This window comes from Clupea harengus, unplaced genomic scaffold (assembly GCF_900700415.2).
Source record: "Clupea harengus unplaced genomic scaffold, Ch_v2.0.2, whole genome shotgun sequence".
Classification (NCBI taxonomy): Eukaryota; Metazoa; Chordata; class Actinopteri; order Clupeiformes; family Clupeidae; genus Clupea; species Clupea harengus.
The window spans coordinates 17,501-32,901 of NW_024880004.1; the positions used below are offsets into that span (position 1 = coordinate 17,501).

General features: G+C 45.2%; 1 protein-coding gene across 1 annotated transcript in view; it reads right to left on the reverse strand.

Annotated features, from left to right (window-relative positions):
• Positions 1-10,860, reverse strand: part of npdc1b (neural proliferation, differentiation and control, 1b) — a gene marked incomplete at its 5' end in the record, with an annotated part of 14,355 nt that extends 3,495 nt beyond the window's left edge. Inside the window, 3 exons of the mRNA XM_042705998.1 lie at positions 152-400; positions 788-880; positions 10,674-10,860. Of these exons, the coding sequence (XP_042561932.1) occupies positions 152-400; positions 788-880; positions 10,674-10,860 (529 nt within the window). The remainder of the gene's footprint in view (positions 1-151; positions 401-787; positions 881-10,673) is intronic.
• Positions 10,861-15,401: the final 4,541 nt, after the last annotated feature.

Consider the following 15,401-nt stretch of genomic DNA (forward strand, 5'->3'; position numbering starts at 1 on the left):
GCTGAAACAGTGCGTGTGTGTGTGTGTGACGACGTGAGTGTAAAACAGTGAGTGAGAGAGATTTTCATAGTGTGTTACATAGATGTTCGTTTTAGCTGTTGAAAGAAAAGAAAAGAACAAAGTGGCGTGCCGACCAACAGAACTGGCGTACTTAGGAACGCGTTGCTCTTGGATGAGTCGGGGACAGCCAGCGGTCCCTTCTGCATAGCCGGAGCTTGTGGCAGGTGCGAGGCCAGTGTGGTTGCCATGGTAGTGATGGGCATCGCCGTGGTGAGGCCGCTGGTTATGGGATGTTCTGCGGTGTCCGGGGTGGGGGTGGGGGTGGCCTCGGTTGTGTGGTGAGTCTTATGGGGAACTGTAATATCCCCATCAGCTGTCAAGGTGACCTGAGAGGAGGAGACTGGAGGGGAGAGAGAGAGAGAGAGAGAGAGAGAGAGAGAGAGAGAGAGAGAGAGGGAGAGGGAGAGAGAGCGAGGGAGGGAGAGAGAGAGAGCTCTTACTTCCTGAAAAATGATCTTCCACTACCTCTTTTCCACTACCACACCAACTCAAGTACGTGTATTCGTTTTAATCCATGCAACAAAATCATTCACAAAATAAGCAATTATTCCATCCATTTTTCTTTTAAATATGAAAACAAAAAGGCCATCAGGACTTAACATATACACAATGGGTAACAAAACTAAATCCTAACAGACAGACTCAAATATAGATCATAAACATTCAGTCCATTCTCTCTCTCTCTCTCTCTCTCTCTCTCTCTCTTCTCTCTCTCTCTCTCTCTCACCTGAGTGTCTGGACTCAGATTTCAGCTGCTTGGTGATGACAGAGGACAGGAAGTCGATCTCCTCGTCCAGCTCAGGTAGGCTCTTGGCCTTGTCTGCGAAACACAGAGGCAGGTCATGTTGAAATGGGCAGTCATGTGCACTTCTGAGCACCTAGTCATGCAGGGTGAGTGGGCACACAAATACTATGAGGCTGGTGAACAGCACACAGGGTTCTGTAATAGTTAGCCTAGCTTGGGAGTTCTCTGGTTACGTATTCTGTAATGGTTAGCCTAGCGTGAGAGTTCACTGGTTACGTATTCTGTAATGGTTAGCCTAGCGTATTCGCAACACAGACAGGAGCCCCACTTCATACTATGTGCCTTAGGCCTAGCTTAACTAAAGTACTCGAATGATAGCTCTTGCATTTCATGAAAACCCGCAAACAGCAAAGTTCTTCCAGTTCTACACACACACACACACACACACACACACACACTTAACCACTCTGACACCCACAGATTCACACCCAGTTCATCACACTCCTAGTATCAGGTTTTACCACCACCCTGTGATGTGAGAGTAAGGGTGTGTGCCTATGCGATGGACCGCAGTGTACCCATGTACATCTGCATGTAGTGATGGCTAACCTAGTGTGTCTGCACATATGGTTTGTGGGTGTATGTAGTGAACTGTAGTGTGTGTGTGTGTTCATCTCTTAGAGCCTGGGTGTGTGTGTGTGTGTGTGTGTGTGTGTGTGTGTGTGTGTGTGTGTGTGTGTGTGTGTGTGTGTGTTAATCTCTGAGAGCCTGGTGTGTGTGTGTGTGTGTGTGTGTGTGTGTGCGGCTGCGGCTGCAGTGTGTGGGTGGATAGGTTGGTGTGTGCCATGCGGCACTGCTCTCTCTGTGTGGGCGGTGGGAGGGGGAGAGCAGGATGTCCTTAGAAAACGTGGTTTGGGGCGAACAGAAGTGCCCTTGTGAAGTGAAGAAGCCTAATACTCATAATGCTCATTTTAAGGGGGCTGACATTTGCTGTCACGCTGAAGGCTATCAAACTAAACCTAGAGAACCATTGATGTTTCCGATAGATTATGCCCTCATAGAAATAGAACAATTTCATTGGCTAATTACCACGACATCATGTGTCTGACTGCAAGAGAATGAAATGTGACTTAATACAAATCTGTTTCCCCCCCCAGGCATTAAAGGTAGAGTCTGTGATTTTTTTAATCCCATACACTTTTTCTCAAATTCAACAAATTGCTCCTCACTGTCATTACATTTACATTTACATTTACATTTAGTCATTTAGCAGTCATAAACAGTCCTGGCTTGGTCTGAGACAATCATCAACAATCCCATCCAATCAACACATGTGCTTAAGGAGCACAGAAGGGAGGGGTGTCCTTTGTTTGGCTGCTGAACTCAAATATCAACAGCCTTTTGCGAAGCTGAAACTGAATCGCAGACTGCATCTTCAATCAAAAAACTAAGAGAATAACAATTAGGTATAGTTCCGTTAAACTAAGAGAATAACAATTAGATATAGTTCTCTTAAACTAAGATAATAACAATAAGATACAGTAGTTCTGATATTGATTTATTTGCTTTGGTTACAACACAAATGTCCGGTTTAGGGATACCTTCTATGTTTTGTATGAGCATTATTACCGGACATTTTGACTGGTACGTTTTTTTTAATTTATAGTTTTTTTTATTCATTTCACCGGGCAAAAACTGGTGATTACTGCCTAACGTAAACCCTGGTGAGCGTGTGTGTGTGTGTGTGTGTGTGCGTGAGAGAGAGAGGGAGAGAAAGAGGGAGAGAGAGAAGGAAAGGGACAGAGAGAGAGAGTGAGTGAGAGTGAGGCAGTGTGCCATGCAGCACTGCTGATGTTGTGTGGGCGTGGGGGGGGAGGAGTCAGAGCAGCGCTGTCTCCGCCTCTGATTCATGAATGAAACCCTGTCGCCACGGCAACGCAGCCCAGAGACAAGACCAGGAAGCGCCGCACAGGGCCAACTAAACAGACACACAAATAACAAGCTTGAGCAATGCATTCAACTTCAAGCCAATTATCTCCTCTAACCTCCAGTAGCCTCTGCAATGCGTTCCAGTCTTAACGGCCAAACAGCACAGAATGCTTTTTTCAAATAGCTGCTGCAATCGTTCTGTGGATCTCATTAATCACAGCAAAAAGCCTACGCAGCTAAGGGGTAAAGATACAAAGAACTGTAATTCAGTACTGAACAAATACACAGGAGGAACCTCAACGTCGCTGTTGAAAAATGAATTCTGTGTTCCTGGACTAAGAGGGTGAAAGGTGACAAACGATCACCAACGTCAAAAGCGTGACACAAGTCATCTCGAAAAACAGGAAGCCCGCCGCGGTGGTTTTCCTCTATCACAGATCTGAGTGGGATAAGACTCGAACCACGCGTAAAGCAATGAAGACTGGAGCACACAGCAGTCATGTTTGTGCTGTTACTCTGAGAGGCATTCACACATTAATGGATCTCCCATTATAGAGGTTAAATAAGGCAGTTATACCATCTCAGCGCTCTCCTCCACACACACACACACACACACACGCACACGCGCACACACACACGCACACACACACGCACACGCACACACACACATTTAAACCAGCACTGTCCTCGAAAGAGCTAACCAAAATGCACTGTAAAAATGATCAGCCAACAGGAGGAGCTGGAGGCATTGCTGAGGAGCTTATGTGAGACACACACACACACACACACACACACACACACATTGCTGAGCAGCATATGTAAGGGTGTAGCACACAGTGTGTGGGTATTCCCAGTGCAGACGGGTGGAGGACACGACCTTGGACCAGCACAGCCACACACACACACACACACACACACACACACACACACACACACACACCACACGCCTGCCACTGGTCCAGGGTGCTTCATGCATGCTTTTAATATCCACAACATTCAGCAGAATACAGTGGAAAGGCCAGGAGGGGTGTGTGTGTGTGTGTGTGTGTGTGCATGTGTGCACATGTGTGTGAATATGGGCCTGTCTGTTATTTTGTGTTGTTACTGTGCATGTGCATATGAGTGTGTGTGTGTGTGTGTGTGTGTAAGTGTGTACATATGCGTGTGTTTTTGTGCACGTGTGTTTTTGTGTATCTGTACACACAGCACACGCAAAGAAATATAAGAGGGTGTCTGCAAGCTGTGCTGGCAGAAAGTGAAAGGCTGATTGGTAAGTGGAAAGCCTGTGTGTGTGTGTGTGTGTGTGTGTGTGTGTGTGTGTGTGTGTGGAAGGGAGTGGTGCGGTGGGGTTGGGTGGGGTGGTGTGGTGGGTATTGCATGCGTGCTTATTTATGCACACTGTTGATTCCTATTGATTTCCTCCTCCACACTGCCCAGGCAAAAAAAAAATCAATCTTTAATTCCTCTGACTGCTTTTACGAGATCCGTCTCTGAGGAGAATGAACAGCCCGGCCAACAGTGGTTTTCACGGGAGTGTCACACACAGAGTGAGTGAATGTGCATTGTTATGCATTGAATATGCATTTGTGTGTGTCTGTGTGAGTTTGTGAGTGTGTGTGTGTGTGTGTGTGTGTGAGAGAGAGAGAGAGAGAGAGACAGACCACTGCACTGTGTATATACTATGTACATGCCATTTTCATCCATTTCATGCATGTGAAAAGAGAAGCAACAGGAGAGAGAAGAACAACCCTAGAAGAACAAGAGGGAGAAGGAGAGCTCATCACATCACATCCTTTATCTGCTTACGAGAGAACGAGAGAAACGGAGGCGGTTTGCGCGGTCAGCAGCGCCGTGGAGCTGGGAAGAGGGGAGTGGGTAGAGGGGAGAGGGAAGAGGGGAGTGGGAAGTGCATTAAAGGTAGAGTCTGTGATTTTTTTAATCCCATACACTTTTTCTCAAATTCAACAAATTGCTCCTCACTGTCATTACATTTACATTTACATTTAGTCATTTAGCAGTCATAAACAGTCCTGGCTTGGTCTGAGACAATCATTAACAATCCCATCCAATCAACACATGTGCTTAAGGAGCACAGAAGGGAGGGGTGTCCTTTGTTTGGCTGCTGAACTCAAATATCAACAGCCTTTTGCGAAGCTGAAACTGAATCGCAGACTGCATCTTCAATCAAAAAACTAAGAGAATAGCAATTAGATATAGTTCCGTTAAACTAAGAGAATAACAATTAGATATAGTTCTCTTAAACTAAGATAATAACAATAAGATACAGTAGTTCTGATATTGATTTATTTGCTTTGGTTACAACACAAATGTCCGGTTTAGGGATACCTTCTATGTTTTGTATGAGCATTATTACCGGACATTTTGACTGGTACGTTTTTTTTAATTTGGTTTCACACACACACACCACACGCCTGCCACTGGTCCAGGGTGCTTCATGCATGCTTTTAATATCCACAACATTCAGCAGAATACAGTGGAAAGGCCAGGAGGGGTGTGTGTGTGTGTGTGTGTGTGTGTGTGTGCATGTGTGCACATGTGTGTGAATATGGGCCTGTCTGTTATTTTGTGTTGTTACTGTGCATGTGCATATGAGTGTGTGTGTGTGTGTGTGTGTGTGTAAGTGTGTACATATGCGTGTGTTTTTGTGCACGTGTGTGTTTGTGTATCTGTACACACAGCACACGCAAAGAAATATAAGAGGGTGTCTGCAAGCTGTGCTGGCAGAAAGTGAAAGGCTGATTGGTAAGTGGAAAGCCTGTGTGTGTGTGTGTGTGTGTGTGTGTGTGTGTGTGTGTGTGTGTGTGTGTGTGTGTGTGTGTGTGTGTGTGTGGAAGGGAGTGGTGCGGTGGGGTTGGGTGGGGTGGTGTGGTGGGTATTGCATGCGTGCTTATTTATGCACACTGTTGATTCCTATTGATTTCCTCCTCCACACTGCCCAGGCAAAAAAAAAATCAATCTTTAATTCCTCTGACTGCTTTTACGAGATCCGTCTCTGAGGAGAATGAACAGCCCGGCCAACAGTGGTTTTCACGGGAGTGTCACACACAGAGTGAGTGAATGTGCATTGTTATGCATTGAATATGCATTTGTGTGTGTCTGTGTGAGTTTGTGAGTGTGTGTGTGTGTGTGTGTGTGTGAGAGAGAGAGAGAGAGAGAGACAGACCACTGCACTGTGTATATACTATGTACATGCCATTTTCATCCATTTCATGCATGTGAAAAGAGAAGCAACAGGAGAGAGAAGAACAACCCTAGAAGAACAAGAGGGAGAAGGAGAGCTCATCACATCACATCCTTTATCTGCTTACGAGAGAACGAGAGAAACGGAGGCGGTTTGCGCGGTCAGCAGCGCCGTGGAGCTGGGAAGAGGGGAGTGGGTAGAGGGGAGAGGGAAGAGGGAAGAGGGGAGTGGGAAGTGCTCTCACTGAGGGGTAAATAATGTAGAGTGGATTAGAGATGCCCGGACACGGAGTGAGGGGCAATAGCTCTCCTGAAGCCACCACATCATTATGAGTGAGGGGCAATATCTCTCCATCATTATGAGTGAGGGGCAATAGCTCTCCATCATTATGAGTGAGGGGCAATAGCTCTCCATCATTATGAGTGAGGGGCAATAGCTCTCCTGAAGCCACCCCATCATTATGAGAGCATCCCATTCAATAAAACAGTCCGTCGACGAGTGGCTAGCATTCCTACCCGTGCCAACAGATCCGTCTGGCAGGAAGTTGGTTTAAGCTCCAGATAAGTGGATACATCATCCAACTTCCTTCAGACCTCCACCCAAAGCCTCTCTGTCCTCCCTAAACACTGTGCTGTGCACAGCAAAATTAGGTATGGCAATTGAATCTTTGCCAATTACATTGCTGGGGGTTTGAATCATTTATGTGGATGAATTCTCACTAATGTTCCGTATTTGAAATGATGAAAATGTTCCGAAATGAATTACTGTGCCAGGGACAGTCATTGAAATTGGATTGTTTAAAATAAGTCTTCGAAAGCAAAAAAAGAAAAAGGAGTTTAATCAACAATATAAAAAACGATGATTATGACTCCTTAAACACTGTGCTGTGCACAGTGCTGTGCACAGCAAAATTAGGTATGACAACTTAATCTTTGCAAATAACATTACTGGGGGTATGAATCATGTATGTGGATGGATTATAACTAATAACTCACAGGTGTGTGGGTGTACAGATGCACGTAGGCTAAGAGAGAGCAGGCACAGTGAACATGTTCAGAATTTCATTACTATGCCAAGGACAGTCATTGAAATGGGATTATTGAAAAGAAGTCTTAGAAAGCAAAACGTAAAAAGGAGTTTAATAAACATTATGAGAATAGTGAGTATGACTCCACAACCATGACTGTAGTACAGTTATGACGTAGATTACTATGTATGATGACTCACACTGTTCGCTGACTAACACTATACACTGTGCTGTGCTGTGGACAGCAAAATTAGGTATGACAAATAACGCTGATGCACATAGGCTAAGAGAGAGCAGGTGCAGTGAACATGTTCAGAATTTCATTACTATGCCAAGGACAGTCATTGAAATGGGATTATTGAAAAGAAGTCTTAGAAAGCAAAACGTAAAAAGGAGTTTAATAAACATTATGAGAATAGTGAGTATGACTCCACAACCATGACTGTAGTACAGTTATGACGTAGATTACTATGTATGATGACTCACACTGTTCACTGACTAACATTACGCTGTGCTGTGGACAGCAAAATTAGGTATGACAAATAACTCTGATGCACATAGGCTAAGAGAGAAAGGGGGCAGTGAAAATGTTCAGAATTTCATTACTATGCCAAGGACAGTCAATAAAGTAGTTTTTGGCTTGTAGCTCCCCCTAGCGGCGAAACCTGTTGAAATTTGCTTTCCTCGTTTATGACAAACTAGCGAGTCAACAACTTTGCTAACACAGTCAAGAAAAGATGGCTAGCTCTGAATCGAAATTTTATCCAAATGTCTCTTTCAGCTCTCGCCAACGAGTAAAAGCTGTTCCCATAGTGACTGTCACTACCCGATCCTAGTCACGCATGCTCAGACACAAAGGACCGGGCGGCTCCAGAAATCTTACATACCGCAGTATTTTCCCTACAGACCCCCGATGGCAATGGCGGAGAGGCCATTCTCCATATTAAAAGTAATTGTAGCAGCACAATTTTTTTCAAGCTGTTATTTTAAGGTAAAAAAAGTTACATATTGTTACTTTAAAATGGGATTATTGAAAAGAAGTCTTAGAAAGCAAAAGGTTTAATGGTTAAACGTTAAACGTTTAAGGAGTTTAATCAACAATATAAAAATGATGAGAATTACTCCACAACCATGACTATGGTACAGTTATGACGTAGGATACGATGCATGATCACTGAGTGACATAGAGCTTGAGCTCTGGGGAAATCAGTCGAACCTCTGTGGAGGGGTGAGGGATGAGAACATACAACGATGAGCAAGACAAGATGGCCGACACCCCCAGGAGAATGGTCAGCAGGTTCGGTAGAGAGAGGAGAGGTAAATATCTCAGAAGAAGTCCTCGACAGACACCTTCACAGTTTGACTTCTTTATATGGTAGCGTGCTGACCGGTGAGCCAGTCTGGAGACGTAAGTGTACGATCCCAGTTGACTTAAAATAACTTTTCAAAAAATATTATGACAATATCGTTGCACATCTTTCACAGCAGGCGGTAGAGCGCCAATTCACAACACGCATAATGTCCTCTTTGCGTGACTAGTGAAAGCTTCCTAAGACTGAATGAAAAGGTGTCTGAGGGCCATGTCTCAGTTCCACTAGTGTGACGCAAGTTCTGCCTGGGGGTTATTAGCCATTATTATGGGCTGACGCACCCCAGTCCACTCATTACAGCCAATCAGAATGAGTTATCGTGCCTAACAGCCCGCGGCGGAGGGGGCCGTCTGCTGGATGAGGGGAGGGGGAGGACAGAGATAGGGCAGACAGACAGAGATAGGGCAGACAGACAGAGATAGGGCAGACAGACAGAGATAGGGCAGACAGACAGAGATAGGGCAGACAGACAGAGACAAAGACAGGCCAACAGACAGAGATAGGGCAGACATTTACATTTACATTTACATTTAGTCATTTAGCAGACGCTTTTGTCCAAAGCGATGTACAAGGGAGAGAATATTTCAAGCTACGAGCAATAGAACCTGGTGTAACAATAAATAAATACTACTTTACATAAGAAATATAACAAAATGAAAGAAAAAAAGAAAGAAAGAAGTGCAGAAATGTAACTGCTGTAATTGCAAGTTACGCACTAGTCGAAGTGCCAGTTAGGACGGGAAGTGCTCTCTGAAGAGTTGGGTCTTCAAAAGCTTCTTAAAGGTAGAGAGGGACGCCCCAGACAGACAGAGATAGGGCAGACAGACAGAGATAGGGCAGACAGACAGAGATAGGGCAGACAGACAGAGACAAAGACAGGCCAAGAGATGGAGGCATCAAAGAGATGACAAATAACAAAAGACTAAAAGAGAAGAAAATAACACATATAATATAAGAGTATAAATAACACATCTAATCAAACAAAACTACACCGCCTATCTGTGATTTCCAAATAAAAAAATGATTTCATACAATATTGGGCTTTGACTGGCTTTGACACTGTTGGGTCCTATTTGTCCATAATAACTGACAAAAACCACAGCTGATAACCACCTCTGTCGGGTACGTGCTCAGCACGTATAGACGGGCTGTTGGGGAATGCAGGCACAGACTAGACGGGCTCCCTAAGGAGTCGTGGATACCCTCCCACTGTGGGCGAGGCGCAGCGGATACCGAAGTGTCTTTCCTCACGCAGGGCAGCCAATGCACTTCCTGGTCGGAGGAAGGGCGCAGAGGCTTCCATACTTCGTGGGGTATGTGCTTGTGTGAGTGTGCGTGCCGTGTATGTGTGTGTGTGTGTGTGTATGTGCTTGTGTGAGTGTGCGTGCCGTGTATGTGTATGTGTGTGTGTGTGTGTGTGTATGTGCTTGTGTAAGTGTGTGCTGTGTATGTGTGTGTGTGTGTGTATGTGCTTGTGTGAGTGTGCGTGCCGTGTATGTGTATGTGTGTGTGTGTATGTGCTTGTGTGAGTGTGCGTGCCGTGTATGTGTATGTGTGTGTGTGTATGTGCTTGTGTGAGTGTGCGTGCCGTGTATGTGTATGTGTGTGTGTGTGTATGTGCTTGTGTGAGTGTGTGCTGTGTATGTGTGTGTGTGTGTATGTGCTTGTGTGAGTGTGTGCTTGTGTGAGTGTGAGTGCTGTGTGTGTGTGTGTGTGTGTGTGTGTGTATGTGCTTGTGTGAGTGTGAGTGCTGTGTGTGTGTGTATGTGCTTGTGTGAGTGTGAGTGCTGTGTGTGTGTGTATGTGCTTGTGTGAGTGTGAGTGCTGTGTGTGTGTGTATGTGCTTGTGTGAGTGTGTGTGCTGTGTGTGTGTGTGTGTGTGTGTGTATGTGCTTCTGTGAGTGTGTGTGTGTATGTGTATGTGCTTGTGTGAGTGAGAGAGGGACCGAGAGAGAGAAGAGAAGGAATAGAGAAGAGAGAGAAAAGAGAGAGAATAGACAGAGAGAGAGAGAAGAGAGAGAATAGAGACAGAGAGAGGACAGAGAGAATAGAGAGCAAATAGACATAGAGAGAATAGAGAGAGAATAGGGACAGAGATAGAGAATAGAGAGAGAGAGAAGAGAGAGAGAGAGAAGAGACAGAGAGAGAGAAGAGAGAGAATAGAGACAGAGAGAGGACAGAGAGAATAGAGAGCAAATAGACATAGAGAGAATAGAGAGAGAATAGGGACAGAGATAGAGAATAGAGAGAGAGAGAAAAGAGAGAGAATAGAGAGAGAGAGAGAGAAGAGAGAGAATAGAGAGAGAGAGAAGAGAGAGACAGAGACAGTGGAGGACTTACTGAGGTGGTGGCGAGGGTGCTGTTGTCTCCTCACCACACATGTGCCCCTCTTGCTCTCCGTCAGGGGTGCCAGACACGGCCCGCAGCGCGAGGAGCCCGGCTGGCAGAAGTGGCGTCCCTCGCGGGCACAGTCCAGACTGCGGGGACATTGTCCTTCTGCAGAGACACAGGGGACACACAGACAGACCTGTCAGACTGACTTTCACCTTCAAACTGATGTCTGCCCGTACTGACCCCCATGGTGAGAGAAGTGTGTGTGTGTGTGTGTGTGTGTGTGTGTGTGTGTGTGTGTGTGTGTGTGTGACAGAGGGGACACCAAAGACACGTTCGACCCATACCCTTCACATGCATGAGTAACTCTTGTCTGCCGCAATATCAGTGAGCAGCGGGATTTGTAAAGTGATCTGTCCATTGTTGACTACACCTTTGGGGTTAAGAGTAGGAAAACAGGGTTGAACTGGTGTTAGTTCTGGTAGATCACCCTGGTTTAGAATAGGAAAACAGGGTTGAATTGGTGTTAGTTCTGGTAGATCACCCTGGTTTAGAATAGGAAAACAGGGTTGAATTGGTGTTAGTTCTGGTAGATCACCCTGGTTTAGGCCGGGATTGACTCACACATCAAAGTGCTGTAATCCATTCAAAAAAAGAACAGCAAAATGAGACTCTCGAGGTAACCTGAGTGTCTTTTATTAATACATATCTTCTCAGCCTGTTGGTCACGGAAGCTTTAGATCTGACACACACACACACACACACACACACACACACACACACACTTCTCTCACACGAGATCCGATGTTGCTCCGATCCCCAACAACAACATGACTGAGGAATGAGTCAGCACAGCTTTGAAGAGGGAAATTGGCAGAATGAGTAAAGGCCCCGAGAGGATGAGCCTGTTAGACACACACACACACACACACACACACACACACACACACACACACACACACACACACACACACACACACACACCCCCTAGAGATGGAGAAGAGGAGCCCCACATGTGAAACAAAAGAAGAAGGGAGCCGACGGATCAGATATGCAGAGGAGCGGTGTGCGACACCCTGTGCTCATTACTTCAGTGTGAGCGCTCATGTACGACTGACTTCAGGTCAGCTCTTCTGCTGAAGCCAATTAAGGGAAAGGCCTAGTGGAGTCAGCAGAGGAATGGCATCCCAGAGACAGAGACAGAGACAGAGACAGAGAGTAGAGACAGAGACAGAGACAGAGAGTAGAGACAGAGACAGAGACAGAGAGTAGAGACAGAGACAGAGAGTAGAGACAGAGACAGAGACAGAGACAGAGACAGAGAGTAGAGACAGAGACAGAGACAGAGACAGAGAGTAGAGACAGAGACAGAGAGTAGAGACAGAGAGTAGAGACAGAGACAGAGACAGAGAGTAGAGACAGAGACAGAGAGTAGAGACAGAGACAGAGACAGAGACAGAGAGTAGAGACAGAGAGTAGAGACAGAGACAGAGACAGAGAGTAGAGACAGAGACAGAGACAGAGGCAGAGAGTAGAGACAGAGACAGAGAGTAGAGACAGAGACAGAGGCAGAGAGTAGAGACAGAGACAGAGAGTAGAGACAGAGACAGAGACAGAGAGTAGAGGCAGAGAGTAGAGACAGAGACAGAGACAGAGAGTAGAGACAGAGACAGAGACAGAGAGTAGAGACAGAGACAGAGACAGAGACAGAGAGTAGAGACAGAGACAGAGAGTAGAGACAGAGACAGAGAGTAGAGACAGAGACAGAGAGTAGAGACAGAGAGTAGAGACAGAGACAGAGACAGAGAGTAGAGACAGAGACAGAGACAGAGACAGAGAGTAGAGACAGAGAGTAGAGACAGAGACAGAGACAGAGAGTAGAGACAGAGACAGAGAGTAGAGACAGAGACAGAGACAGAGAGTAGAGACAGAGACAGAGACAGAGAGTAGACACAGAGACAGAGAGTAGAGACAGAGACAGAGACAGAGAGTAGAGACAGAGAGTAGAGACAGAGACAGAGACAGAGAGTAGAGACAGAGACAGAGACAGAGAGTAGAGACAGAGACAGAGACAGAGACAGAGAGTAGAGACAGAGACAGAGAGTAGAGACAGAGAGTAGAGACAGAGACAGAGAGTAGAGACAGAGAGTAGAGACAGAGAGTAGAGACAGAGACAGAGAGTAGAGACAGAGACAGAGACAGAGAGTAGAGACAGAGACAGAGACAGAGAGTAGAGACAGAGAGTAGAGACAGAGAGTAGAGACAGAGACAGAGACAGAGAGTAGAGACAGAGAGTAGAGACAGAGACAGAGAGAGACAGAGAGTAGAGCCATGCATCTAGAGAGTGATGATCGCTCTTTAAAAAAAAAAAAAAAAAATGAAGTACTTTCTTTTCTCTCTTGCTCTCATGTTCTCGCTCTCTTTCACACGTACGTACACACACACACACCCGGCTCCGTTTCACCCTGACATACACACACACACACACACACACACACACACACACACACACACACACACACCCGGCTCCCTCTCACCCTGGCATACACACACACACACACACACACACGAACACACACACACACACAAACACACGGCTCCCTCTCACCCACACTCTCTCACCCTGACATACACACACTTTCTCATTCACACTCTCACCTGCATTTCTGTCTCTGTCTTTCTCTCTCTCTCTGTTTAGGTTAATCTTTGCATCCTTTATTCATCGCTGGTGTTTCTACAAGACAACTACAGAGAGGTTTGATTGCATTTGTAGTGCTTTGAAGGGCTAATGATATATGATCCTACCATTTTGGTTCCATTTTACTCTCTGAGACATGGTTAGCAGAAGGTGGCAAGTGCTACTGCTCTCAATGAGACAGCACCTGTACATTTCAGCTTTATGAATATGTGCCGAACTGGCAAGATGGGAGGAGAAGTAGGTGCTGTATTTAAAAATGCATTTCAGTGCAAGATTATACTTGGTCATTTTATTTCTTTTGTTTTGAATACCTCAGTTCCATGTTTGAGGGTGTTACCAAAATGACATTTTTAACCATTTACAGACTTCCATGATGTATTGATGACTTTATTGATGACTTTTTTTTATCATAAGAGGGGATTTTAACATCCATATCAACATGGACAATAATGCCAAAGAACCTTTTGCTCAACATAACATTTCTGGTTTCTTCGCAGCATGTGAAAGAGCCTACACACACACACACACACACACACTAACACACACACACTAACACACACACACACTAACACACACACACACACACACACACACACACACACACACTAACACACACACACACACACACACACACACACACACACACACACACACACACACACACACACACACACACACACACACACACACACACACACACACACACACACACACTCACACACTCACACACACACTCACACACTAACACACACACACACTAACACACACACACACACACACACACACTCACACACTAACACACACACACACTAACACACACACACACACACACACACACACACACACACACACACACACACACACACACACACACACACACACACACACACACACACACACACACACACGAGGCCACACTTGGAATCTCATCTACTTATTTCTGAAGGTCTCTCCATTTCTTCTGTTATGGGCCTGGCACTTTCTGATCAGTTCCAGTGCCTTCTTTGACTTACTGATCACTCCGGAGGTTTAAATAAGCTCTGTTTCTGATCACGCCAGAGGTTTAAATAAGCTGTTTCTGATCACTCTGGAGGTTTAAATAAGCTCTGTTTCTGATCACTCCGTTGGTTTAAATAAGCTCTGTTTCCGATCACTCCGTTGGTTTAAATAAGCTCTGTTTCTGATCACTCCGGAGGTTTAAATAAGCTCTGTTTCTGATCACTCCGGAGGTTCAAATAAGCTCTGTTTCCGATCACTCTGGAGGTTCAAATAAGCTCTGTTTCTGATCACTCTGGAGGTTTAAATAAGCTCTGTTTCTGATCACTCTGGAGGTTTAAATAAGCTGTTTCTGATCACTCCGGAGGTTCAAATAAGCTGTTTCTGATCACTCTGGAGGTTTAAATAAGCTGTTTCTGATCACTCCGGAGGTTTAAATAAGCTCTGTTTCTGATCACTCTGGAGGTTTAAATAAGCTGTTTCTGATCACTCTGGAGGTTTAAATAAGCTGTTTCTGATCACTCCGGATGTTCAAATAGGCTGTTTCTGATCACTCTGTTGGTTTAAATAAGCTCTGTTTCTGATCACTCCGGAGGTTCAAATAAGCTCTGTTTCTGATCACTCCGGAGGTTTAAATAAGCTGTTTCTGATCACTCCGGAGGTTTAAATAAGCTCTGTTTCCGATCACTCTGGAGGTTCAAATAAGCTCTGTTTCTGATCACTCTGGAGGTTTAAATAAGCTGTTTCTGATCACTCCGGAGGTTAAAATAAGCTGTTTCTGATCACTCTGGAGGTTTAAATAAGCTGTTTCTGATCACTCCGGAGGTTTAAATAAGCTGTTTCTGATCACTCCGTTGGTTTAAATAAGCTCTGTTTCCGATCACTCTGGAGGTTTAAATAAGCTGTTTCTGATCACTCCGGAGGTTTAAATAAGCTGTTTCTGATCACTCCGGAGGTTTAAATAAGCTGTTTCTGATCACTCTGGAGGTTCAAATAAGCTCTGTTTCTGATCACTCCGGAGGTTTAAATAAGCTGTTTCTGAT